We start from the raw sequence: 26,542 nt of genomic DNA, 5'->3' as shown, positions 1-26,542 counted from the left end.
TTGCCTTTTCATACTGTTCATGGGGTTCTCAAGGCAAGAATACTGAAGTGGTTTGCCATTCCCTTCTCAAGTGGACCACGTTTTGTCAGAAAGCTTCACCATAACCCGGACGTCTTGGGCGGCCCTATACGGCATGGCTCATCGGTTCACCGAGTTAGACAAGGGTGTGGTCCATGTGATCAGATTGGTTAGTTTCCTGTGATTATGGTTTTCATTCCCTTTGCCCTCTTATGGAGAAAGATAAGAGGCTTATGGAAACTTCCTGATGGGAGAGACTGAATGAGGGGGAAACTGGGTCACATCTGATTCTTTGTGACCCCATGGACTGCAGCACGCCAGGCCTGCCTGTCCATCACCAACAATTGGCGTTTACTCAAACTCATGTCCATTGAGACATTGATGCCATCCATCCATCTCATCCTCTGTCGTCCCCTTCTCCTCCTGCCTTCAATCTTTCCCAGCATCAGGGTCTATTCAAATGAATCTGTTCTTCACATCAGGTGGCCAATGAATTGGAGTTCAGCTTCAGCATCAGCTCTTCCAATGAATATTCAGGGCTGACTTCCTTTAGGATGGACTAGTTGGATCTCTTTGCAGTCCAAGGGACTCTCAAGAGTCTTCTCCAGCACCACAGTTCAAAAACATCAATTCTTTCTTTATAGTCTAACTCTCACATCCATACATGACTACTGGAAAAACTATAGCCTTGACTAGACAGACCTTTGTTGGCAAAGTAATGTCTCTGTTTTTAATATGCTGTCTAGTTTGGTCATAACCTTTCTTCCAAGGAGTAAGCCATATTCAGCAAATATTTAATCCAATTTTCTGTCAACAGCTGGAGCTGTGTTCCCTCCCTGCTATTTACCTGGGGCCAAACTATGGTGGAGGTAAAAGAGAAAATGTCATACAGTTTTAGGAGAGAGGTCTAGACTGTACATTTCAAAATGTAGGATTCATTATCATTTAGACAGTATTTAAACCATGAGAAAAAATGTGAACACCAATGGTGTAAATGTAGATAATGAACCAAAAAGGACCATGGCCTGAACCGTGAAGTACTCCAAAATGAAGATGAGGAGAAGAATCAGCATAAGATACTGAACAAGATAAATCAGTGAGACGGGAGGAAAAATAAGAGTATTGAATCCTAGAAGTCAAATGAAGAACATATATAAGAAGGAAGAAGTGCTCAACTGTTTCAAATGATGTTACTCTGTCAAGTAAAGCATGTGTGTTAATTGCTCAGTTGTGTCCAACTCTCTGTGACCTCTATGGATGGCAGCACATCAGGCTACTCTGTCAATGGAATTCTTCAGGTAAGATTACTGAGCTGGTTGCTGTTCCTTCTCTAGGGGATCCTGTCAACCCAGGGAATGAACCCAGGTCTCCTACATTGTAGGCAGATTCAAGCAAGGTGTCAAGTAAATCAATGCCCTAAAACTGCCTTTGACTTTAGTAGTGAGGATATCTGTATGACCTCAACTGAAATTACTTTGCAGTAGAGGATTTAAAGACTGGGGTGGGTTTAAGAGAGGATGAGAGGAAAGGAATTGTAGATAGAGGATATAAACAAGTAGACATCTAGAACTTTTGCTACAAGGAGGTAAGAGACTATTAAGGGAAGAAGATCTAAGAAGTATTCTTTAGTATAGAAAAAAATATATCATATGTTGAAACTGATTAGAACGAACAAGTAGAGAGGGAAATCTTGATCATGTGGTAGAGGCTGAGAAGTGCTCCAGTGATATCCATAGGTAGGCAAGAGAGGATGGTTATCCAGTGGGGACACAGGTTTAAAGAGAGACAGTAGCTCATCTATAACAGGGAGAAATGGGAGGATATGGATGCAGATGTTGGTAGAAAAGACAGGATGCTGCCAGTCTGGAGATTATCTTTTGGAAGCTTTAATTTTCTCAGCAGAGTGGGACAAATAACCATGAACATTGGAGAGAAGATGTGAGAGGTTTGAAGACAGACGAGAACATGTGAAACAGTCACCAGAAGAGGAGAGTCAACAGATAAAGGAAGTACAATATGATTACTGGGAAGCATTAAGGCTACACTTCAGAATAGCAGTCATGAATTTTAAGTCATGTCAGTCAGTGCGGTGGAGTGTTTTTCTTTTCCTTTTTTCAGATCCCTTCAACCGTAGGTAGACAGTTAGATTCAGTCATGCCTGTAATTTTACTGAGTGTATGTAGATAAATGAGAGAGAAGCAAAGATGTAAAAGGGGTCATCTGATGACTGGCCATAACATTCAGGCCATGCAAAAAGGGCAGAGCAAACATTGAGGTTGACAGAATTCATGAAATAATGGTGGTACTTATAGACTGGTGGGTTTGATGGGGTCAAAGGAAAGTTGGAGTGCTATAAGAGGGAGTGTTCTGGTTAAGATAGGAGGATGGAGTCAGTGGCATTCCATTTGATATTCCCGACAATACCTAGATCAGACCTAGGCAAACAACAGAAACTCAGAAGTATCTGTTAAATTGGCTCTAATTATATTTTTGTATCAATATCCTGAAACAATGAAGCAAAACACTTTACAAACATGGAAAGAAACACAGGCTCTTAAGTATAGATGCTTTAGATTCAAATTAACTTTTCCATACAAAATTATAAAAAGGACTTCCTGCAAATACCAAAGTTGGAATGCTTCTATGTGCTCTCAAATGCATTAAAGTTTATGTTTATTACTTAAATTTGTATATAAATCTGAATACATGATAATAGTTATGGATAGTGCATTTTGAAATGTTTCTGAGTTCTCTGAATTTCAGAGGTATCATCAGCTCAAATGATTTACTCCATGATGCAAATGACACAGGCTGAAAAATGATTGAAACCTTAATGTTATATAAAGAAGAGGGATATATATTTATAACATTTTAAAATTTTCACCTGATATTTTAAATGTGATAGCAATTTTTATATTTCTCTTTTAAAGTTTTGAGAAAGTGGGCAGGTTTTTGGATATCTAATAAATTGTATTAGATTTAGGAACAGAATGAATGAAATTTATTAAGGAAACATTATAAGCACTTTGCTTTATTTCATCTTCACAACAATTTTATAAAATGATTTATTATTGCTACTTAACTAATGAAGAAATTGAGGCTCTGAGGCTAGCTAGTATTTGAAACCAGGCCAAGTTTATTCCAAACACTATCGCATTTCATGTTATTAAGGTAACTCCATCAAATCCAGGATTTAAACTATTTGGGTTTATAAATTTTAGTTACTCAAAAATGAAAATGCAACATTTATAACAGACCACAATATATTGGATTTGTTCCATACATATTTTCCAGGTCAAATACAAACAACCCTAACTTCCTGGAACTCTGAGTTTAATCCACATTCAGGATTTACCATGTGGTGTTCATACAGGGGCATTGCAAACTGCATTTGTACTACGATTATCTTAGATCAAATTTCAATCAGCATTAATAGTATCAAATTTCTGGAACTTTGAGTACATTGCTCAGCTCATAAAGTTTTCTGTTTTGTTGTTGTTTAACTTCTCAGTCATGTCTGATTCTTTTGTGATCCCATCTACTATAGCCTGCCAGGCTCTTCTGTCCACGGGGTTTTCCAGGCAAGAATACTGGAGTGGGTTTTCATTTCCTTTAGTTCTGAATTTAACATACTATAAGTGCTATAAGCTTAGTTCAGAATTTGTCCTTTTAATATATAGTCCTACCAATAGCTATTAGAAGGAACAAATAGGAAAAGGCTACTCAAAATAGGGAGAATATCAGTCTGAAAATGTGATCACATGGTCTGATAGAAAAGGTAGTAATGGGGCAAAGTACAACATTAACACTAGAACTCTTTTTATTAAAAAGATTATTTGATGTGGATCATTTTTAAAGTCTTTATTGAATTTGTTAGAATATTGCTTCTGTTTTATGTTTGGGTTTTTTTGGCCACGAGGCATGGAGGATCTTAGCTCTCCTAACAGAGATCAAACCCTCACCCCCTACACTGGAAGGCAAAGTCTTAACTACTTGATCGCCAGAGAAGTTCTAGCACCAGAACTCTTAAAGTCTAACATTATTATTTTGTCTAGAAGCAAGCAGCTACAAATACTAAAAAAAAAAAAAAAATTCAGTGACACAAACCACAGTGAACTCAAGTCAATTTGGAAAGGTTAAAGTGCATTCATTACGGTCACATAAAAAAAAAATAGGAAATATTTTTGGAATATTTTCCATTCAGCATGATTCACACAAGATTTATAAACTTGACATATAAAGTGATAAATTGTACATATTTTTGGGAAAATAATTTTGTGTATAAGCCCACATTCCCGAAGGATATCCAGTAAATGAGGCAATACTCTATTAAGAATGGAAGTACGGACTAGAGTTAGATTTCAGAGACACAACCTATTGTACGGGAGAAAGTAAAAGCATACAGCAATTAGGTTCATAAATTTGGGAGAAACTGGGCAGGTCGGTTATATCTTAAAGAGAAAGAGAGAGAGAGAACAAACTGACTGGAATGAATTGCTTTACTTACTATCCTTCAAATGAAGGGAGCTAAGCACTCAGTGGAAAAGACTCTGATGCTGGGAGGGATTGGGGGCAGGAGGAGAAAGGAACAACAGAGGATGAGATGGCTGCATGGTATCACCCACTCGATGGATGTGAGTGTGAGTGAACTCCGGGAATTGGTGATGGACAGGAAGGCCTGGCGTGCTGCCATTCATGGGGTCTCAAAGAGTCGGACACGACTAAGTGACTGAACTGAACTGAACTGAACTGAAGCACTCAGTAGGAACCCAAGCAAGAGGACAGTTTCCTGCAAGACTCAGCCTGTTTTAGTGGCACTATAAAGAGGAAAGCTAAATCAGGTAAAATAATCAACACTTTGAGGCAGTTGTGCAACGGATTCTGCCTTTAGGACATGTCTGTCTGGAGAAAATTTTGAGAAATCTTTATGACCTTGACCAACAATGAGTTGTTTCACAGAGAAATGAATCTTAGTCAAAATGAATTAAAATGACGCCTACCCTCCCTGCTCACCTTCTTTTTGCCTCAACAACAAACATATGGAGTCACTATTTATGAAATAGGCTTCCCAGGTGGTGCTAGTGATAAAGAGTCCGCCTGCCAATGCAGAAGATGCAAGAGACATGGGTTCAGTCCCGAGGTTGGGAAGATCCCTTGGAGTCAGGAGTGGCATTCCACGCTGATATTCTTGCCTAGAAAGTTCAACGGACAGAGGAGCCTAGGGGGCTACAGCCCACAGAGTTGCAAAGTTGGACGTGACTGAGTGACTGAGCTCACATTATGTGAAATGAACCTATTTAAGAATCTTACTTCATATTTGACTAATGATTTTTTTCTTTCATTATCAATTAACCACTTTATTGAACATTTACTATGCCTGCTCTTTGATAGTGGCTATTGTGGATCTAGAAACAGTATAAAGTGCAGCAGTGTTTATTTTTAAGGAGTTTATACTGAAGCTGAGAGAGAGTGTGGCCTAGTAGAGAGAATGCTCATGACGTTCCATTACCAGTTCAATTTGGTTAGTTTACAATTTCCAGGAATTACAGAGACACACAAAGAAGCCAGAAGCCAGGTTAATCAATCAGCCCATAAAAGACTTTGCTGAACTCCAGGAAAATTTATTGGTCTAAGTGAACACTACCTTCAAAAGGATGACGAGGTGACACCAGTTCCCTTTTCCCTAGTATTTAGATTTATTACCAGATTAGAATTTCTACCCCCATGGAGTAAATGTTGGTACTTACATGGTAACACACAGAAAAATTATTTGTTGACTTTATTTCCTGATGAAGACATCAGAAAGAGTTAAAAATCCTGGCATCCAGCTAAGAAGGTGGCAGGAGATAGACATGGCTTTTGTTGCCATCATATTCTTTAATGGAAATAGAGGAGTCAATCCTCTATTTAAACACTATAATCTTGGGCAGAAGTAGATACTAAAGAAAGGAAAGTAGTCCTACAGTGATGGAAGTGCTAATGAGTTTTAGATAAACAGCACATCAAGTGTTGAAAGTGAGGTATTTAAGAGAATAAAATAATAAGCTTTACTCTAAACAAATGGCCTAATGATTTGCCAAACATCAAAGAACATATTTACTGCTAATTGAGAACAACTGCATGGTGATATTTTATCCCCAACTCACATAAGTCATTCCAAAATAGATTTCCTTGAGAATATATATGTATAACCAGAGTCTCTATTCTTCTGTTAATAGGCTCAAAATTTTAAAGATTTTCATCCTTTAACTGGTTCCTAATATTTTCTGTCCCTAGTGTGTTTGAGAGAAACTCTTTCTCTTCACTGAAAACTGAGGATATTGCTGTCTTCAGTGTTCTGCATGCATTTTTGGGGAAGGGGTGGAATAATTGGCAAGTCAGTAAAACACATAATAATGCCTTCAACTCTGATTGCCTTTCATTATAACTAACAACAGTGATTTTGCCCACTATGATGCCTTTCAAATCCATTTTTGTATAGAAATAAGTTTGAGAGGATGGGAGAAAAATCACTTAATTGCTGCAGTATTAGGAAAAGTTTTCACATTAAATCATTTTCATTAACGTCCTTAAATTAGAGTGTCACAGTCTCTGTGAAGCTAGGACAAATCAACAATCAGACTTAAAACTGAATCACTGCCTCATTAAACCTTATCATTCATTATCCTGCTTTATTATATAAAACAATTTACTCCATTATGACCATGTATCAGCTCTGCCAACAGGCATAGACTATCTATTCAAACACACTATCATACAATGCAGTTATCTCCGATGGACTAGGATTTTAATTTTACTGTTGGATTAAGATCTGAGGAAGAAAAGATTAAAGATCCATTGGCATGGAAAGTCAACACATTTACCCATGGATTGCTGTATATGATTTTGGGGAATTTCCTTTGAGAGGAAGAGTGATTTACACACAGCATGAATATTTATCTACATTTCTTTCTCTTTCTCCTCAAGGAATATAGAGGTTAAAGTACTTATTAAAAAAAAAAAGAATAGAATTTTTATTGAACACAAGAGGTTAAAATCTCATTTCCAATTAATTTTATCCCAGTTCATTAGGTGTGTTCAATGTTTCAAGTAGGTAAATGTTCTAAACACTGGGTGCTCTTAATGTCCAGGCATATAGAAATCACTAGGAGATTGTATTTGTCCTAGAAAAGCCTATAATACTGTGAAGAACAAAGTGTATTATTAGATGATCCCTATACTCAATGATCTGAGAATATAAATTTTTTCTCACAAACAATGAATATATTTTAAACATTGACCATATCCTAGGACACTATATGAAAGTTAATGAATAAAGAAAAATTATCCAGATTATGTAATCTGCAACATGCTTCAGTAGAAATAATATGACTAAAAAAGTTGCAAGTATATTGGCATACTAAAAACCAATACATAAACTAAAAAAGTAGGAGGTGCATAATGAAAAAGCTGCAGTATAAAGTAGAATTTTCTACTGATTGGAGAAAAAGACAACCACCCAGCCAAACAATATTGAGACTAGTAAGTCAAGAGTATTATGAGAAAGATTAGTAAAGCAGAAAAATCTCTTGCAGTAAGGAAGATAAAAATGTACAAGATAGATGGAATAATTAAACAACATTAAGAATACAAAGAAACAGTCACAGTTATGGTGTGTGTGTGTGTGTGAAGTCGCTCAGTCATGTCCGACTCTTTGCGACTCCGTGGACTGTAGCCCACCAGGCTCCTCCATCCATGGGATTCTCCAGGCAAGAATACTGGAGTGGGTTGCCGTTTCCTTCTCCAGGAGATCTTCCCGACCCAGGGATCGAACCCAGGTCTCCTGCATTGCAGGCAGACGCTTTAACCTCTGAGCCACAGATATGGTAGAGATTTCTAAAACACCTTAAAGAAGCTTGTGGACAATCTTTTACAATAAATTAAACATCTGGGTGATGGAATAGATTATTTTTCAGAAAATTATATCATAAAAAAGTAGCTCACAAAGATATAAAGGTGTAAGAATAAAAAGAAAAATACAATTGCTGTATGCAGATGATAGGATTTTATATGCAAATAATTAAAAAGGGTCTATTGGTTGTATATATTCCGCACCATGACTGAATGTAAGATTGAGACATCAAAATGAGCAATGTGTTTATACATAGTATCAATTGAAACATTTAAAATTTTAAAAAGGAATACAGGAGTTCCCTGGTCCAGTGGTTAGGACTCTGTGCTTCCACTGCAGGGGACATGGATTTGATCTTTGGTTGGGGAATTAAGATCCTGCATGCTGCATAGTGAAGCCAGAAAAAAAATAAAAAATAAAAGGAATACAGTTTATAAAACTAACAACTTCAGCTACTTAGAGATAACTCTAATAAAAAGTGTGCAGATCTTTCTTGAAAGAAATAACAAAACTTAATTGAAAGACAAAATAAGATCTAAATAAAGGTGAATACCATGTTCATGGACTACAATACTTACTATTATAAAGATTTCAGTTATCTCAAATTCATCTTTAAATTCAAACCAATTAAAAAATTCCAATAGATTATGAATCTCAACAAGTTAACCTAAAATTTATATAAAGAATTGAGTACCAAAAACAGTGAGACACACTTTGAAACCCTTACACTGTTGGTGGCAATGCAAACTAGTACAGCTACTATGGAGAACAGTGTGGAGATTCCTTTAAAAAACTGCAAATAGAACTGCCATATGACCCAGCAATCCCACTGCTGGGCATACACACTGAGGAAACCAGAATTGAAAGAGACACATGTACCTCAATATTCATTGCAGTGCTGTTTACAATAGCCAGGACATGGAAGCAACCTAGATGTCCATTGGCAGACTAATGGATAAGAAAGCTGCCGTACATATACACAATGGAATATTATTCAGCCATTTAAAAAAGAGCATTTGAATCAGTTCTAATGAGGTGGATGAAACTGGAGCCTACAGAGTGAAGTAAGCCAGAAAGAAAAACACCAATACAGTATACTAACCCATATATATGGAATTTAGAAATATGGTAACGATGACCCTATATGCGAGACAGCAAAAGGGACACAGATGTAAAGAACAGTCTTTTGGACTCTGTGGGAGAAGGCGAGTGTGGGATGATTTGAGAGGGCAGCGTTGAAATGTGTATATTATCATATGTCAAGTGGATCACTGGTCCAGGTTTGATGCATGAGACAGGGTGCTCAGGGTTGGTGCACTGGGATATCCCTGGGGGATGGGATGGGGATGGAGGTGGGAGGGGGGTTCTAGATGGGGAACACATGTGCGCCCGTGACTGATTCACGTCAATGTTTGGCAAAAACCACTACAATATTATAAAGTTGTTAGCCTCCAATTAAAATAAATAAATAATTTAAAAAATAAAGAGTATGTAATAATAAGTTTATTATTTAATAATAATACTTTTAAAAGAATATTATTAAATATTAAAACAACATTAAGTTAGAATGATTAGAATGATGTGATATTGGTATAAGAATAGGCAAGTAAGCTGATGGGGCAAAAAGGAAAGTTAGGAAAAAAATGTCTTTTATATGTAAAAGGGATATAACTATAACTATAAATTAGTGAGAAAATGAGATTATTTAATAAGTGGTAGAATAATTAATCATTTATTTATATGGCAAAATAGATTTTGATAACATATAGTACAAAAGGTAAGCTGCAAATGAGTTGAAGGCATAAATATGAAAAGAAAAACTAATAATTTTGGAAGAAAATATAGACAAATAGTTTATGATATGAGCATACAAGAGTTTCCTAGATTAACTGTAAAAATACATCCCCAAAAGAGAACAATGGTAAATTTTAGTACATTATCATTGACAACTCTCTGTGATAAATGGCACCCCAAGCAAAGTGAAAAGAAAAACCACAAATTGGGAGATGACATTTGTAACTCATTTAACCAACAAAGCATTAGTGTTCACAGTACATTAAGTCTTTCAAATCACCTAAAACCTAACAGACAAATGATCCAAAATAAAAATGGACCAAAAACTTCAACTTGTAGAGAAAGATACTCTACGCTTGCTAATAAAAACAAATGAAAAAAATGCCAACCTCGGTGGTGATTAACAGAATACAAATTAAAACACTGAACTATCCTTATATATCCATCTGATTGGCCAACATTTAAATTATCATGAATAACTCTAAGTATTAGCAAGGAAATGGAGTAATGCGGACTTCTGTGCTCTGCTGGTACAATTAGATTCACACTGATCATTAAGGACAAATTTTAGAGACATAATGTAAACGAAAACTTGCAGAATAACATCCACAATGTGTTAGCACGTCACTGAAATTTTAAATACATTAACACAAAGGAAAGACAAAGGAAGGAGATGAGAATTTACAAGTTTCAGTAATGTTTTATTCATTTAAAATAGCTGGATTGTTATGTTTTTAATAAATGCTAACACTTTCACAATGGGCAAACTGCTTTCCATACTATTTCCTTCATGCTTTAAACATTTAATCATTAAAAAAGTAAAAGCCACGTAAATATTTTAATATAACTGTCAACAGTTTTTAATAATAAATTGAGTTTTGAATGATAACTAAGATTGAAAGAAATGAAAAGAGGTGTGAAAGGTAATTCAGGCAGAGGAAATTATACAGATAGAGTCACGGAGATAATACAACAGCATTAAACATTTGAGGTGACTCTTCAACATCTAAACCATAAACTTAAAAAAACACAAATTATCTTTGGTGAGATGAGCAGATGGAATGGAAATGTAGGTGGTCAGTTGTGGAGACATTTAATGCTGTTGGACTTCCCTGGTGGCTAAGATGGTAAAGCATTCGCCTGCAGTGCAGAAGACCTGGGTTCGCTGGGTCAGGAAGATCCTCTGGAAAAGGGAATGGCAATGCACTCCAGTATTGTTGCCTGGAGAATCCCATGGACAGAGGAGGCTGGTGGGCTACATCCTCTTTGGGGTCACAGAGTCAGGCACGACTAAGGAATTGACACTTTCATTTCACTTTAATGCTGTTAGGGAGCCTACCCTCTATCCTAGGTCAATTGAAGCATCTTAAGCAGGAGAGTAACCTAGTCATCTTTGCAACTTAGAAAGTAATGAAGCTACTTAATGAAGGACAGGTTTGGGGATGCCACTGTTCTCCACTATCTCCTGGAGTATGCTCAAATTCATGTCTATTGAGTCAGTGATGCTACCTAACCATCTCATCTTCTGTTGTCCCCTTCTCCTTTTGCCTTCAATCTTAAGCAGCATCAGGGTCTTTTCCAATGAGCCAGCTCTTTGCATCAGGTGGGCAAAGTACTAAAGGTTCAGCTTCAGCAATGATCCTTTCAGTTCAACACTGATTTCCTTTAGGACTGACTGATTATAACCGTTTAGGATTTGATCTTGCAGTTGAAGGTACTCTCAAGAGTCTTCTCTAGCACTACAATTCAAAAGAACCAATTCTTTGATGCTCAGTCATCTTTATGGTCCAACTCTCACACCCATACATGACTACTGGAAAAATAATAGTTTTGATTATATGGACCTTTGTTTGCAAAGTGATGTCTCTGCTTTTTAATATGCTGTCGCAGTTTGTTATAGATTTTCTTCCAACGAGCAAGTGTCTTTTAATTTCATGACTGCAGTCACCATCCACAGTGATTTTGGAGCCCACGAAAATAAAATCTGTCACACCTTCTTTTTTTTCCCCTTCTATTTGCCATGAAGTAAGACCTGTATGCAGGTCAGGAAGCAACAGTTAGAACTGGACATGGAACAACAGACTGGTTCCAAATAGGGAAAGGAGTACGTCAAGGCTGTATATTGCCACCCTGCTTGTTTAACTTATACGCAGAGTACATCATGAGAAACACTGTGCTGGATGAAGCAGAAGCTGGAATCAAGATTGCTGGGAGAAATATCAATAACCTCAAATATGCAGATGACACCACCCTTATGGCAGAAAGTGAAGAAGGACTAAAGAGCCTCTCGATGAAAGTAAAAGAGGAGAGTGGAAAAGTTGGCTTAAAACTCAACATTCAGAAAACTACGATCATGGCATCTGGTCCCATCACTTCACGGCAAATAGATAGGAAAACAGGGGATACAGTGGCTGATTTGATTTTTGGGGGCTTCAAAATCACTGCAGATGGTGATTGCAGCCATGAAATTAAAAGACGCTTACTTCTTGGAAGGAAAGTTATGACCAACCTAGACAGCATATGAAAAAGCAGAGACATTACTTTGCCAACAACGGTCTGTCTAATCAAGGCTATGGTTTTTCCAGTGGTCATGTATGGGAGTGAGAGTTGGACTATAAAGAAAGCTGAGCACTGAAGAATTGATGCTTTTGAGCTGTGGTCTTGGAGAAGACTCTTGAGAGTCCTTTGGACTGCAAGGAGATCCAACCAGTCCATTCTGAAGGAGATTGGTCCTGGGTGCTCATTGGAAGGACTGATGTTGAAGCTGAAACTCCAATACTTTGGCCACCTGATGGGAAGAGCTGACTCATTTGAAAAGACCCTGGTGCTGGAAAAGATTGAGGGCAGGAGGAGAAGGGGACCACAGAGGATGAGATGGTTGGATGGCATCACCAACTGAATGGACATGTGTTTGGGTAGGCTCCAGGAGTTGGTGATGGACAGGGAGGCCTGGCAAGCTGCAGTTCATGGGGTTGCAAAGAGTCAGACATGACTGAGCGACTGAACTGAACTGAATTGAAGTGAAGCTTCCTTCATGGCACAGGTGGTAAAGAATATGCCTGCAATGTGGAAGACCGAGCTTTGACCCCTGGGTTGGGAAGATCCCATGGAGAGGGAATTGGCAACCCATTCCAGTATTCTTGTCAGGGAAATCCCATGGATAGAAGAACCTAGCGGGCCCCAGTCCATGGGGTCACAAAGAGTAGGATAATACTGAGCAACTAACAATGGGACTGGAAGCCATGGTCTTAGCTTTTGAATATTGAGTTTCAAGCCAGTTTTTTCAGTCTCCTCTTTCACCTTCATCAAGATAATGGGGAGGGGGGCAATTAAGAGACTATACCAACTGGTCTTGGAAACAGACAAGTCACTAAATTAAGATGGTAAGAGTGGGAATTGTGAGAAAGAAACAGATTTGACATACATTTAAGATGTAAAATGGGCAGGATTTGGTGATTTAATGTATATTGGAGTTAAAGAAAGGATGGATTTTCACATTGTATGCCTGTGTGGGGCTTCCCTGTTAGCTCAGTTGATAAAGAATCCCCCTGCAATGCAGGAAACCCCGGTTTGATTCCTGGGTTGGGAAGATCTGCTGGAGAAGGGATAGGCTACCCACTTCAGTATTCTGGCCTGGAGAATTCCCTGGACTAGTCCATGGGGTCACAAAGAGTCAGACATGACTGAGCGACTTTCACTTTCCCTGGGATGTAATAGGCAGGATTTGGTGATTCAACTATTGGAATTAACTCTAATTCAATTATATTGGAGTTAAGAAAAGGATGGGTTTTTGCATTGTATGCCTGTGTGGATAATAGTAACATTAACAGAGAACTGGATATAATGGAGGAAAAACAGACTGGGGTGGATGCTTAGCTTGGTTTTAAACACATTATGTTTGGAGGAGTTTGTGGAACTTATTTTAGCTATGTCCAGCCTGTAGTTGGCTAAACCAGTTTGAAGCTCAAGGGAGAGGTCAAAGCTTAATGTGAAGTAGTCATTATCCTATGAACAGGACTATCAAATATATTACTATATGGCAGTTTGGAGCTGATCTTAGGGCTTACTCATTTATTGCCAGAGAACGCAATGACAACCCACTCCAGTATTCTTGCCTGGAAAATCCCATGGGCAGAGGAGCCTGGTAGGGTGCAGTCCATGGCGTCGCTAAGAGTTGGACACGACTGAGCGACTTTACTTTCACTTTTCACTTTCATGCATTGGAGAAGGAAATGGCAACCCACTCCAGTGTTCTTGCCTGGAGAATCCCAGGGACAGGGGAGCCTGGTGGGCTGCCGTCTATGGGGTCACACGGAGTCAGACACGACTGAAGTGACTTAACAGCAGCAGGAGCAGCATTTATTGCAGTATCATTCCTATTTTTCAGCATTCAGTTGCAATATTTAACACATCCCAGTATAATAGGTGGGGATACTATTCTTTGTAGGGTCCCTCATGTAATATAATAGAAATATATGTTATGTATTTTACAGAATGCTAAAGTATAAAGTTTATTCATCGTCCAAACATTTATGGAGCACCTGCCATTTATGGGTATTGGTTAGTTGTTCCAAATAGAGCAATGAACAAGATACTCCCTGATTTCAAGGGTTTTACAATCTAGTCAATACATAAGGATAAACAGAAATCAAATTACAAAGTGAGATATGTTTCTAGCAAAAACACTTAAGATGTATAAACATATAACAGAGAAAGGAGCAATTAATTCTCTTCATCTACAGGATATCAGGAATGTTTCTCAGAATAAATGACATCACAGATGTCTTTTTAAAGGTGAAAAGGACTCTGGTTGCTGGGGACAATAGTGAGAGGAAGGAATACTTTGGGAAGAGAAATAGTATCATTTCTTTTGTCACAGTAACCAGCCTGATGCATTTGAAAATGATAGTTTGGCATTACCTGGGAATGCAATGGAAGGGACATGGGTTGGTTGGAGGTATGGTTAGAGAGGCAGTGACACTTATCTACACAAAATTTCTAGATCCATTCCTCTGCACAACAGTTTGCTTATCTAAAGGTTTTAATATAAAATAATATTTTTAAATTGTGGAAAGAAAAATAGCGCATTTGGATAACAGGTGGAAGAATTAGACCCAAAAAGTAAAAATTGGAGGCACAGGGACAACCAAGATCAGATTTCACATCCATCTCCAAGTGAATTAATTTCCTCATAAGGGGTCACTCATCAAATTCCAACACAATTAAGGCAAATATTTATCAAGATTGACTAGCACTTGAATGGGCCCTTGGTCCAAAATAAAGATTCATTTTCAGTCCCTCAATACCACATGTCTTGACTCTTTTCCACCAGGACAATTCCAACCTTGCCAAACAGTGATGCTGACACTGCACTTCTTTTCTACCTGCCCTTTCTTCACTTGAGAGATTCCCAAAGGATACATTATGCTCCTTAAGTAACTGTCTAGGTCTCTGCCACGAAATTCAATGACAGCTTTTTAGGTATAATTTTGTGAAAGGACTGATGTGTTGAAATCTTTCACTATTTGTGTCACTTCTAGCAATGTCACTTCTATCATCATGCTCATCAAAGCTTTTGTACTATACTAACCTTGCAGATTGATTTGCCATGCTTTGCTTGGCTTTTTGCATAAATATTTACACAATATAACCATTATAAGCATAGCTAAAAGTTCCTAAATTCTACTTACTAGGACTTCTAATTATGTTTACAGACTTATTTCTGAATAGAACTATAACTCGCAGTTTACATCCTGGCAACAAAAATTTTGTGATGCAAGAAAACTGCTAGGAGATGATTACAGTGCTCATAAAAATGTCGTATTTCTTAGAACTTTCATGTCTGTATTTGGTGATGAATTTTCTTCTGATTCTCTTTATGAATAAGATAGATTTTTATTTATTTGAACTATCTAGTCAAACCTGACCTGCCTGAAGACCAAGGGATTGTTATATTTGGTTCTAAAATATATCTAAGAAATTGTAATTTGAAAACAGAATTTCATGTGTGAATGTATATAAACATAAAAATAGTATTGTTAGTAAAGTAAAGAAATATCAATCCATAAAAACAAGCGGGCTGTAAGTCTATTTTTAAAAGAATAAAGGTAGACCTCAGACACGACTGAGTGACTTCCCTTTCACTTTTCACTTTCATGCACTGGAGAAGGAAATGGCAGCCCACTCCAGTGTTCTTGCCTGGAGAATCCCAGGGAGGGGGGAGCCTGGTGGGCTGCCGTCTGTGGGGTCGCACAGAGTCGGACATGAGTGAAGAGACCTGGCAGCAGCAGAAGACCTCACATTATCGTTCAACTGGCCTAAATCTAATTGCTGTTCACTAAGCTGGCAAATTATCCATTTATGACTGTCTTCCTGAAAACCCTCTAAGTGGTAAGTCAAGTTGGTATAGAAATATGTGTGTCCTTCATTTGTACTCCATTGTTTCCTTTAAATGAAATGCTCTCCTTTATGCATATGTTACTGTGCTTCATACGTTACTAAACATGGCCGAAAGCTACCCTGCATCCAAGGCCAGGGGCGGCGGCCAAGAGGAGCTATCCCACGCTCAAGGAGTGGTGGCTGTGCGAGCACAGGAAGGCCTAGAGGAGCCATTCACATTGAAGGTCAGGAAGGACGGCGGGAGGAGATAACCCTCATCCAAGGTAAGGAGCAGCGGCTGAGCTTTGCTGGAGCAGCCGTGAAGGGATACCCCACGCCCAAGGTAAGAGAAACCCAAGTAAAATGGTAGATGTTGAAATAGGGCATCAGAGGGCAGACACACTGAAACCATACTCACAGAAAACTAGTCATTCTAATCACACTAGGACCACAGCCTTGTCTAACTCAATGAAACTAAGCCATGCCCATGGGGAAACCCAAGACAGGCGGGTCATGGTGGAGAGAGCTGACAAACTGTGGTCCACTGGAGAAGGGAATGGCAAGACACTTCAGTATTCTTGCCTTGAGAACCCCATGAACAATATGAAAAGGCAAAATGGTAGGATACTGAAAGAGGTACTCCCCAGGTCAGTAGGTGCCCAATATGATACTGGAGGTCAGTGGACAAATAACTCCAGAAAGAATGAAGGGATGGAGCCAAAGCAAAAACAATACCCAGCTGTGGATGTGACTGGTGATAGAAGCAAGGTCCGATGCTGTAAAGAGCAATATTGCATAGGAACCTGGAATGTCAGGTCCATGAATCAAGGCAAAAAGGAAGTGGTCAACAAGAGATGGCAAGAGTGAATGTTGACATTCTAGGAATCAGTGAACTAAAATGGACTGGAATGGGTGAATTTAACTCAGGTGACCATTATATCTACTACTGCAGGCAGGAATCCCTCAGAAGAAATGGAGTAGCCATCATGGTCAACAAAAGATTCTGAAATGCAGTACTTGGATGCAATCTCAAAAACGACAGAATGATCTCGGTTCGTTTCCAAGGCAAACCATTCAATATCACGGTAATCCAAGTCTATATCCCAACCAGTAATGCTGAAGAACCTGAAGTTGAACAGTTCTATGAAGACCTACAAGACCTTTTAGAACTAACACCCAAAAAAGATGTCCTTTTCATTATAGGGGACTGGAATGCAAAAGTAGGAAGTCAAGAAACACCTGGAGTAACAGGCAAATTTGGCCTTGGAATGCGGAATGAAGCAAGGCAAAGACTAATAGAGTTTTGCCAAGAAAATGCACTGGTCATAGCAAACACCCTCTTCCAACAACACAAGAGAAGACTCTACACATGGACATCACCAGACGGTCAAGACCGAAATCAGATTGATTATATTCTCTGCAGCAAAAGATGGAGAAGCTCTATACAGTCAACAGAAACAAGACCAAGAGCTGACTGTGGCTCAGATCATGAACTCCTTTTTACCAAATTCAGACTTAAATTGAAGAAAGTAGGGAAAACCACTAGACCATTCAGGTATGATTTAAATCAAATCCCTTATGATTATACAGTGGAAGTGAGAAATAGATTGAAGGGACTAGATCTGATAGAGTGCCTGGTGAACTATGGTATGAGGTTCGTGACATTGTACAGGAGACAGGGATCAAGACCATCCCCATGGAAAAGAAATGCAAAAAAGCAAAATGGCTGTCTGGGGAGGCCTTACAAATAGCTGTGAAAAGAAGAGAAGTGAAAAGCCAAGGAGAAAAGGAAAGATATAGGCATCTGAATGCAGAGTTCCAAAGAATAGCAAGAAGAGATAAGAAAGACTTCTTCAGTGATCAATGCAAAGAAATAGAGGAAAACAATAGAATGGGAAAGACTAGAGATCTCTTCAAGAAAATTAGAGATACGAGGGAACATTTCATGCAAAGACAGGCTTGATAAAGGACAGAAATGGTATGGACCTAACAGAAGCAGAAGATATTAAGAAGAGGTGGCAAGAATACACAGAAGAACTGTACAAAAAAGATCTTCAATACCCAGATAATCACGATGGTGTGATCACTCATCTAGAGCCAGACTTCCTAGAATGTGAAGTCAAGTGGGCCTTAGAAAGCATCACTATGAACAAAGCTAGTGGAGGTGATGGAATTCCAGTTGAGCTATTTCAAATCCTGAAAGATGATGCTGTGAAAGTGCTGCACTCAATATGCCAGCAAATTTGGAAAACTCAGCAGTGGCCACAGGACTGGAAAAGGTCAGTTTTCATTCCAATCCCAGAGAAAGGCAATGCCAAAGAATGCTCAAACTACCACACAATTGCACTCATCTCACATGCTAGTAAAGTAATGCTTAAAATTCTCCAAGCCAGGCTTCAGCAATACGTGAACCATGAACTTCCTGATATTCAAGCTGGTTTTAGAAAAGGCAGAGGAACCAGAGATCAAGTTGCCAAATCTGCTGGATCATCAACAAAGCAAGAGAGTTCCAGAAAAATATCTATTTCTGCTTTATTGACTATGCCAAAGCGTTTGACTGTGTGGATCACAATAAACTGTGGAAAATTCTGAAAGAGATGGGAATACCAGAGCACCTGACCTGCCTCTTGAGAAATATGTATGCAGGCCAGGAAGCAACAGTCAGAATTGGACATGGAACAACAGACTGGTTCCAAATAGGAAAAGGAGTATGTCAAGGCTGTATATGGTCACCCTGCTTATTTAACTTATATGCAGAGTACATCATGAGAAACACTGGACTGGAAGAAACACAGTCTGGAATCAAGATTGCCGGGAGAAATATCAGTAACCTCAGATATGCAGATGACACCACCCTTATGGCAGAAAGTGAAGAGGAACTAAAAAGCCTCTTGATGAAAGTAAAAGAGGAGAGTGGAAAAGTTGGCTTAAAGCTCAACATTCAGAAAACGAAGGTCATGGCTTCCAGTCCCATCACTTCATGGGAAATAGATGGGGAAACAGTGGAAACAGTGTCAGACTTTATATTTTGGGGCACCAAAATCACTGCAGATGGTGATTGCAGCCATGAAATTAAAAGATGCTTACTCCTTGGAAGAATAGTTATGAGCAACCTAGATAGCATATTCAAAAGCAGAGACATTACTTTGCTGACTAAGGTCTGTCTAGTCAAGGCTATGGTTTTTCCAGTAGTCATGTATGGATGTGAGAGTTGGACTGTGAAGAAGGCTGAGCACTGAAGAATTGATGCTTTCGAACTGTTGTGTTGGAGAAGACTCTTGAGAGTCCACTGGACCTCAAGGAGATCCAACCAGTCCATTCTGAAGGAGATCAGCCCTGGGATTACTTTGGAAGGAATTATGCTAAAGCTGAAGCTCCAGTACTTTGGCCACCTCATGCGAAGAGTTGACTCATTGGAAAAGACTTTGATGCTGGGAGGGATTGGGGGCAGGAGGAGAAGGGGATGACAGAGGATGAGATGGCTGGGTGGCATCACGGACTCGATGGATGCAAGTCTGTGTGAACTCTGGGAGATGGTGGTGGACAGGGAGGCCTGGCGTGCTGCGATTCATGGGGTCGCAAAGAGTCGGACATGACTGAGCGACTGAACTGAACTGAACTGAACTGAAGCTGGCAAATTATCCATTTAGCACTGTCTTCCTGAAAACCCTCTAAGTGCTAAGTCAAGTTGGTATAGAAATATGTGTCCTTCATTTGTACTTCATTGTTTCCTTTAAATGAAATGCTCTCCTTTATTTATATGTTACTGTGCTTCAAGGAATTCCTCAAGCTATATTCTTTATTTTAACGCTTCCCTAATCATAAATCACTCTCTATTAATCTTATTCTCTAAGAACTTACAATTGTAATTTGTGCCATACAGTTAGGGCTTCCCGGGTGGCCTTCAGCAGTAAAGAATCTTCCTGTGGTGCAGGAGAGGTGGGCTGGATTTCTGGATTTGGAAGATTCCCTGAAGGAGGTATGGAAATCCACTCCAGTATTCTTGCCTGGAGAATCCCTGGGACAGAGCAGTTTGGTGGGGCTATAGTCCATAGGGTCGCAAAGAGCTGGACATAACTGAAGCGATTTCACCTCAGTCATGTCTGACTCTTTGTGACCCTATGGACTGTACCAGGCTCCTCTGTTCCTGGGATTCTCCAAACAATAATACTGGAGTGAGTTACCATGCACTCTTCCAGGGGATCTTTCCCACCCAAGGTTCGAACCCATGTCTCTTTTGTCACCTAAATTGGCAGACAAGTTCTTTACCACTAGCTCCTTACCACTAGTGCCATGTGGGAAACCTGGAGCTCACACACACATGCCATATAATTAATTGCTTCATTGTATTGGGCTCGTCAAAAAATTGGTTCAGATTTTTCCATAGCATCTTACAGAAAAACCCAAACAAAATTTGGCCAACCCAATATAATGCTTTACAATATTCCTTGATTATTTTTATGTTAGTCTTCTCTCCCCAGTGAGAATGTAAACTTTTCTATGACTCTCGTAGTTTTGAAGACTGTTAGTGACTTAAACTGGTATATTTCAACAAGTGTTTCATGTCCAGAAGAACCATTCATTTATGAATTCATCCAATAAATTGTACTGAACTCCTTCAATGTGCCATGCATTGTTTTATGCAATAGAGATGTATCAGTGACCAAGACAATGATAAAAAGTTAGAACATCACTGAACTTTTTAGTTAGGGGAATCTAAAAAATATATAGGGCTTCCCTGGTAGCTCAACTGCTAAAGAATCCACCTGCAATGCAGGAGACCACAGTTCAATTCCTTGGTTAGGAAGATCTGCTAGAGAAGGGATAGGCTACCCACTCCAGTATTCTTGGGATTCCCTGTGGCTCAGACAGCAAAGAATCCACCCGCAATGCAGGAGAACTGGGTTCAATCCCTGGGTTTGGAAGATCCCCTGGAGGAGGGCATGGCAACAACCCACTCCAGTATTCCTGCCTGGAAAATCCCCACGGACAAAGGAGCATAACAGGCTATAGTCCATGGGGTGGTAAAGAATCGGACATGACTGAGTGACTAAGGACAACACAGATAATAATACCTAAACAAGCTAAAATACGCTATGTCAGTTACTCATAAAGACTATTAAGAAAATCAAATCAGGAAGGACATTGGGATAACACCAGTTATTCTGAAGTGCACAATACTGTAATTTTAGCTATGGGCAAGATGTAGGTTGGTAAATCTCTAGAAGTTATTCACCCAGCACAAATGAAACTTTATACCCACTGAATAACAACTATTATTTGTCATGGCTGGATTTAGTTATTATTTCTTAGGGTAACTTTATCTAACTGCACTGACTGGATTATGTCCTACTAGTATGCATGCCCTTCACTTTCAATGTACCTTTAACTCAATTTTTACTTAACCACTGATAATTATTTCAGTTCAGTTCAGTTTAGTTGCTCAGTCATGTCTGACTCTTTGCGACCCCATGGACTGCAGCATGCCAGGTCCGTGTCCATCACCAACTCCAGGAGTTTACTCAAACTCATGCCCATTGAGTCAGTGATGCCATCCAATCATCTCATCCTCTGTCGTCCCCTTCTCCTACCACCTTCAATCTTTCCCAGCATCAGGATCTTTTCCAGTGAGTCAGTTCTTTGCATCAGGTGGCCAAAGTATTGGAGTTTCAGCTTCAGCGTCAGTCCTTCCAATGAATATTCAATACTGACTTCCTTTAGGATGGACTGGTTGGCTCTCCTTGCAGTCCAAGGGACTCTCAAGAGTCTTCTCCAACATCATAGTTCAAATTCATCAATTTTTTGGCACTCAGCTTTCTTTATAGTTCAACTCTCACATCCATGCATGACTACTGGAAAAACCATAGCTTTGACTAGATGGACCTTTGTTGGTAAAGTAATGTCTCTGCTTTTTCATATGCTGTCTAGGTTGGTCATAACTATTCTTCCAAGGAGCAAGTGTCTTTTAATTTCATGGCTACAATTACCATCTGCAGTGATTTTGGAGCCCCCCCCCCCCCCCAAATAAAATCTGCCACTGTTTCCATTGTTTCCCCATCTATTTGCCATGAAGTGATGGGACCAGATGTCATGATCTTACTTTTCTGAATGTTGAGTTTTAAGCCAGCTTTTTCACTCTCATCTTTCACTTTCATCAAGAGGCTTAGTTCTTTGCTTTCTGCCATAAGAGTGGTGTCATCTGCATATCTGAGGTTATTGATATTTCTCCCGGCAATCTTGATTTCAGCTTGTGCTTTATCCGCACCAGCATTTCTCATGTTGTTCTCTGCATGTAAGTTAAATAAACAGGGTGACAAGATACAGCCTTGACATACTCCTTTCCCTATTTGGAACCAGTCTGTTGTTCCATGTCCAGTTCTAACTGTTGCTTCCTGACCTGCATACAGACTTCTCAGGAGGCAGGTCAGCTGGTCCGGTATTCCCATCTCTTGAAGAATTTTCCAGTTTGTGGTGATTCACACAGTCAAAGGCTTTGGCATAGTCAATAAAGCAGAAGAAGGTGTTTTTCTGGAACTCTCTTGCTTTTTCTATGATTCAATGGATGTTGGCAATTTGATCTCTGGTTCCTCTGCCTTTTCTAAAACCAGCTTGAACACCTGGAAGTTCACAGTTCACACATTATTGAAGCCTGGCTTGGAGAATTTTGAGAAATACTTTACTAGCGTGTGAGATGAGTGAAACTGTGCAGTAGTTTGAGCATTTTTGGCATTGCCTTTCTCTGGGATTGGAATGAAAACTGACCTTTCCCAGTCCTGTGGCCACTGCTGAGTTTTCCAAATTTGCTGGCATATTGAGTGCAGCACTTTCACAGCATCATCTTTTAGAATTTGAAATAGCTCAACTGGAATTCCATCACCTCCACTAGCTTTGTTTGTAGTGATGTTTCCAAAGGCCACTTGACCTCGTATTCCAGGATATCTAGCTCCAGGTTGGTTATCACACCACTGTTATTATCTGGATCATGAAAATCTTTTTTTGTATAGTTCTTCTGTGTATTTTTGCTACCTCTTCTTAATATCTTCTGCTTCTGTTAGGTCCATACCATTTCTGAACTTTATTGTGCCCATCTTTGCATGAAATATTCCCTTGGCATCTCTAATTTTCTTGAAGAGATCTCTAGTCTTTCCCATTCTATTGTTTTCCTCTATTTCTTTGCATTCATCACTGAGAAAGGCTTTCTTATTTCTCCTTGCTATTCTTTAGAACTCTGCTTTCAAATGGGTATATCTTTCCTTTTAATTATTTATTTAATGTTGAATGCATGTTCTAGAATGTAAGTTTCATGAAGGCAAGGATCTGTTTTGTTCATGTCTATTTCTTTGGCCCCAATAATAATGCCTTAAGTTAACAAAGATATACATACAACACACAAAGTTTAACCAACTAGCTTAATGACAGAGGAGTCCTGCTTTATATCCTCATAATGCCTAGACATAACCTTTTTTGACTGATTCTTGCTTTATTCTAATAAAATGGAGGGCCATGTTCATTTGGAAGAAAATGAGGATTTAATGAACATATGAGAACACAGGAGACCCCCAAAAACATTAAGAAGAAAACATCATCAACACGAATATCAACAAAATCACCAGATATAAAGTTTGGCCAAAATTATAACAAATGCTACTGAGCACTTATTATTCACCAGGTATTGCTCTAAATATCTGAGATACATCAGTGACTAAAACAGAGTAATATCCCTCCTGTCACATAATGTAGTTTATATTTTGGGGCAAGAGAAGGGGGACAAAACCATAAAAACTAAGTAAATTATATGTATTGAGAAGATGGTCACTGTTATGGGAGAAAAATGAGCAGAGACAGGGAGACTGGATGTTCCAATGCCAAAAAGTGTGATTGGGTAGGCCTTGTTGAGCAGATGATATCTGAAACATGTTGGAAAAAGTTTTACTCAAAGAATGAGAAAAATGTACACTGTAAAGTCACTAAAATAATCTCACAGAGGTTAAATCACATATCTGAATGCAAGGGGAAATAAGGCCTGAGTGAGTCAGGGACATTAGTAAGAGGAGGGGAGTAAAATTTTCTGTCTTCAGTTTTATGATTGAAGATTTAGTTTTTCAACAAACATTAAGCTAGAGTTGTAACATAAACAAGGAAAAGGTGTTATATCATTTCCTAAGAGAAAACATGTAAAGCATATTTTCAGTTAAAAATTCAAGTTATTTAGAGATGAACTGAAAATCTTACCATTTTTACTGATGTCGAGTTCTTTAAGGTTTACTAAACTAGCGATAGTGGTTGGCAGATTTGAAAGGTCATTGTCAGGAATACTTAGCTTTTTTAGAGCTTGACAGTTGAACAATTGCTGTGAAAAGAAAATAATAATTAGTTAGATCTTAATTTGGTTATATCCATTTATATATAAACTTAGAAGCAACATTCAATTCACCATCTTTACCAATGTGGTAATAAAAGGGCCAGTACAAAAGTCTCACTTTCTTCCACACCCTTCCACAGAATACTCTGGATTCTTTTCAGAATTTTTTCACATTCCATCCCCACATTAGTCCCTCCCGATTGTCTGCTACCCAGATTTGCCACCCAAGGTATTCAACATTTCTTTCTTCATTAACATTAATGTTTAATTTGCCAGTGAACCAATCGATTTTGTTTCTTTGAAATAATTTCTCAAGTAGCTACTTCCTTTTTATTCCCTCAGGTACCAGGATTACCTTAATTCTCTTTCACCACAACCACAAATTACTTCCATTTAATCACGTCAAACAGCTGTTTATCAGACATGCAAGAAATGCAAAACAGTTGAATATATGCACTCACATTTCTTTTGTGTACCCCCACACTGCTTCATAAATATCTAGCAAATGAAACATTTAATCTCTGATATTTTATGAAAAATAACCACTAGTAGTTGGTTCATTTTTTCCACTAATTCAAAAGTACTAGATGGGGACGAGTCAGTGGTAATACAAAGGTTCTCAAATCCAGCATGGTTTTAATCACTGGTGGGTGGAGGTGCTTGTTAAAATGTGGGTCTTTGGGTTTTGCCCAACGAAATACTGATATGATGGGTCTGGGATGAAGATAAAAATCGTCACTTTTAATAAGTTAGTTCCAAGTTAGTCACCTGTTAGTTAGTTAATTAGTTCTCAAGTTTCAAGTTAGTTGCTCAGTCATGTCTGAATCTGCAACCCCATGGACCGTACCCTGCCAGGGATTTCCCAGGCAAGAATACCGGAATGGGTAGCCTGTTGCTTCTCCAGGAGATCTTCCTTACCCAGGGACTGAACCTGAGTCTCCTGCATTGCAGGTAGATTCTTTATCGTATGAGCCACCAGGAAATCCCAAGAAATAATAGTGATATGGTTATTTTTTACATAGGTGTTTCCAGTATCTTGTTTCTGGAAATAATGCAGTTAGATTTTTTTCACTATGTCCATCTCACCTTAACTACTCAAGATTTGAACAGCTGGGACTGAAATTTCTTATTCATTTCTGAAAGAATTATCTTAATGAGATCTTTTCTGTTTAACATTTCTAATTCTGTTTTGCTGAATTTCCACAGATGAAGTCTCTGGTATCCATGACTATGCAATTGGCAAACAGTACATTTAACTATTGCTTTTTCTCACACATAATTCATAATTTATATAGTACATGGTTATTATTTCTTAACTCAGTTTTTTTCTACAAAATATATTGTGTTAGTTGTTATTTAGGATAAATACATTTGTCATTTTTGGCTCCTTACAAAGCTCACTTGCAATATCTCATGTAGTGCTAGAATTTCAATATTCTCCATAGAAATGTTGCTACTTACTGTTATAAAATCTAAAAAAGAGAACTTCAATAGACAGTTTCCACTAACTACTAATTTTCCCTTAATATATAGGGGAAAAAATATCTACACTCATGACCAGAGTTAACTTAAATTTTTGTCTAGGGTCTATCATTCTATTAAGACCATTGCACTACATGCAATGTGGTTAATTATAGCTGCAGATACATATATTTTTAAATCAACCCTATCAATCTTGGTTGATACTGGTAAATGGTATTAGTTACTCCTTAGTATATTATAACCATTTTATGCAAAATTCAGATAAATTATTTTCAAAACATTCTTTTTTTTTCAATCTGTAAATTCAAGTCTTATTTTCTCAACTAAATTCTCAGCTTATCTCAAGAATTAATAGAAGCTACATTCTTCTTCAATTTTAAATGAAGCCACATGAGGAAGAAAAGGTTTGGGAATTTCTGAACACACTATTACATTAAGAGATCCAAGATATGGTACAGTGGTTAAGAGCATGGCATTGGAATCAGACTGATGTGGATTCAATCCCCACTTATCTACTTACTAGCTGTATGACCTTGGGAAAGTTACCTGACATCTCTGAACTCTATCAATTTCCTCATCTGTAAAATGGGGATAACATTACCTTACTTGAAGGATTG

At 38.5% G+C, this 26,542-nt stretch overlaps 1 protein-coding gene across 3 annotated transcripts in view; it reads right to left on the bottom strand.

Moving 5' to 3' along the window:
- Window positions 1-26,542, bottom strand: part of LRRC7 (leucine rich repeat containing 7) — a 615,708-nt gene that overhangs the window by 324,505 nt on the left and 264,661 nt on the right. For all 3 annotated transcript variants that reach the window (XM_069565050.1, XM_069564900.1, XM_069564988.1), the window contains one exon: window positions 24,314-24,431. In XM_069565050.1, coding sequence (XP_069421151.1) covers window positions 24,314-24,431 — 118 coding nt within the window. The remainder of the gene's footprint in view (window positions 1-24,313; window positions 24,432-26,542) is intronic.

Source organism: Ovis canadensis, chromosome 1 (genome assembly GCF_042477335.2).
Source record: "Ovis canadensis isolate MfBH-ARS-UI-01 breed Bighorn chromosome 1, ARS-UI_OviCan_v2, whole genome shotgun sequence".
Lineage (NCBI taxonomy): Eukaryota > Metazoa > Chordata > Mammalia > Artiodactyla > Bovidae > Ovis > Ovis canadensis.
This window is presented reverse-complemented; position numbering and strand designations above follow the sequence as displayed.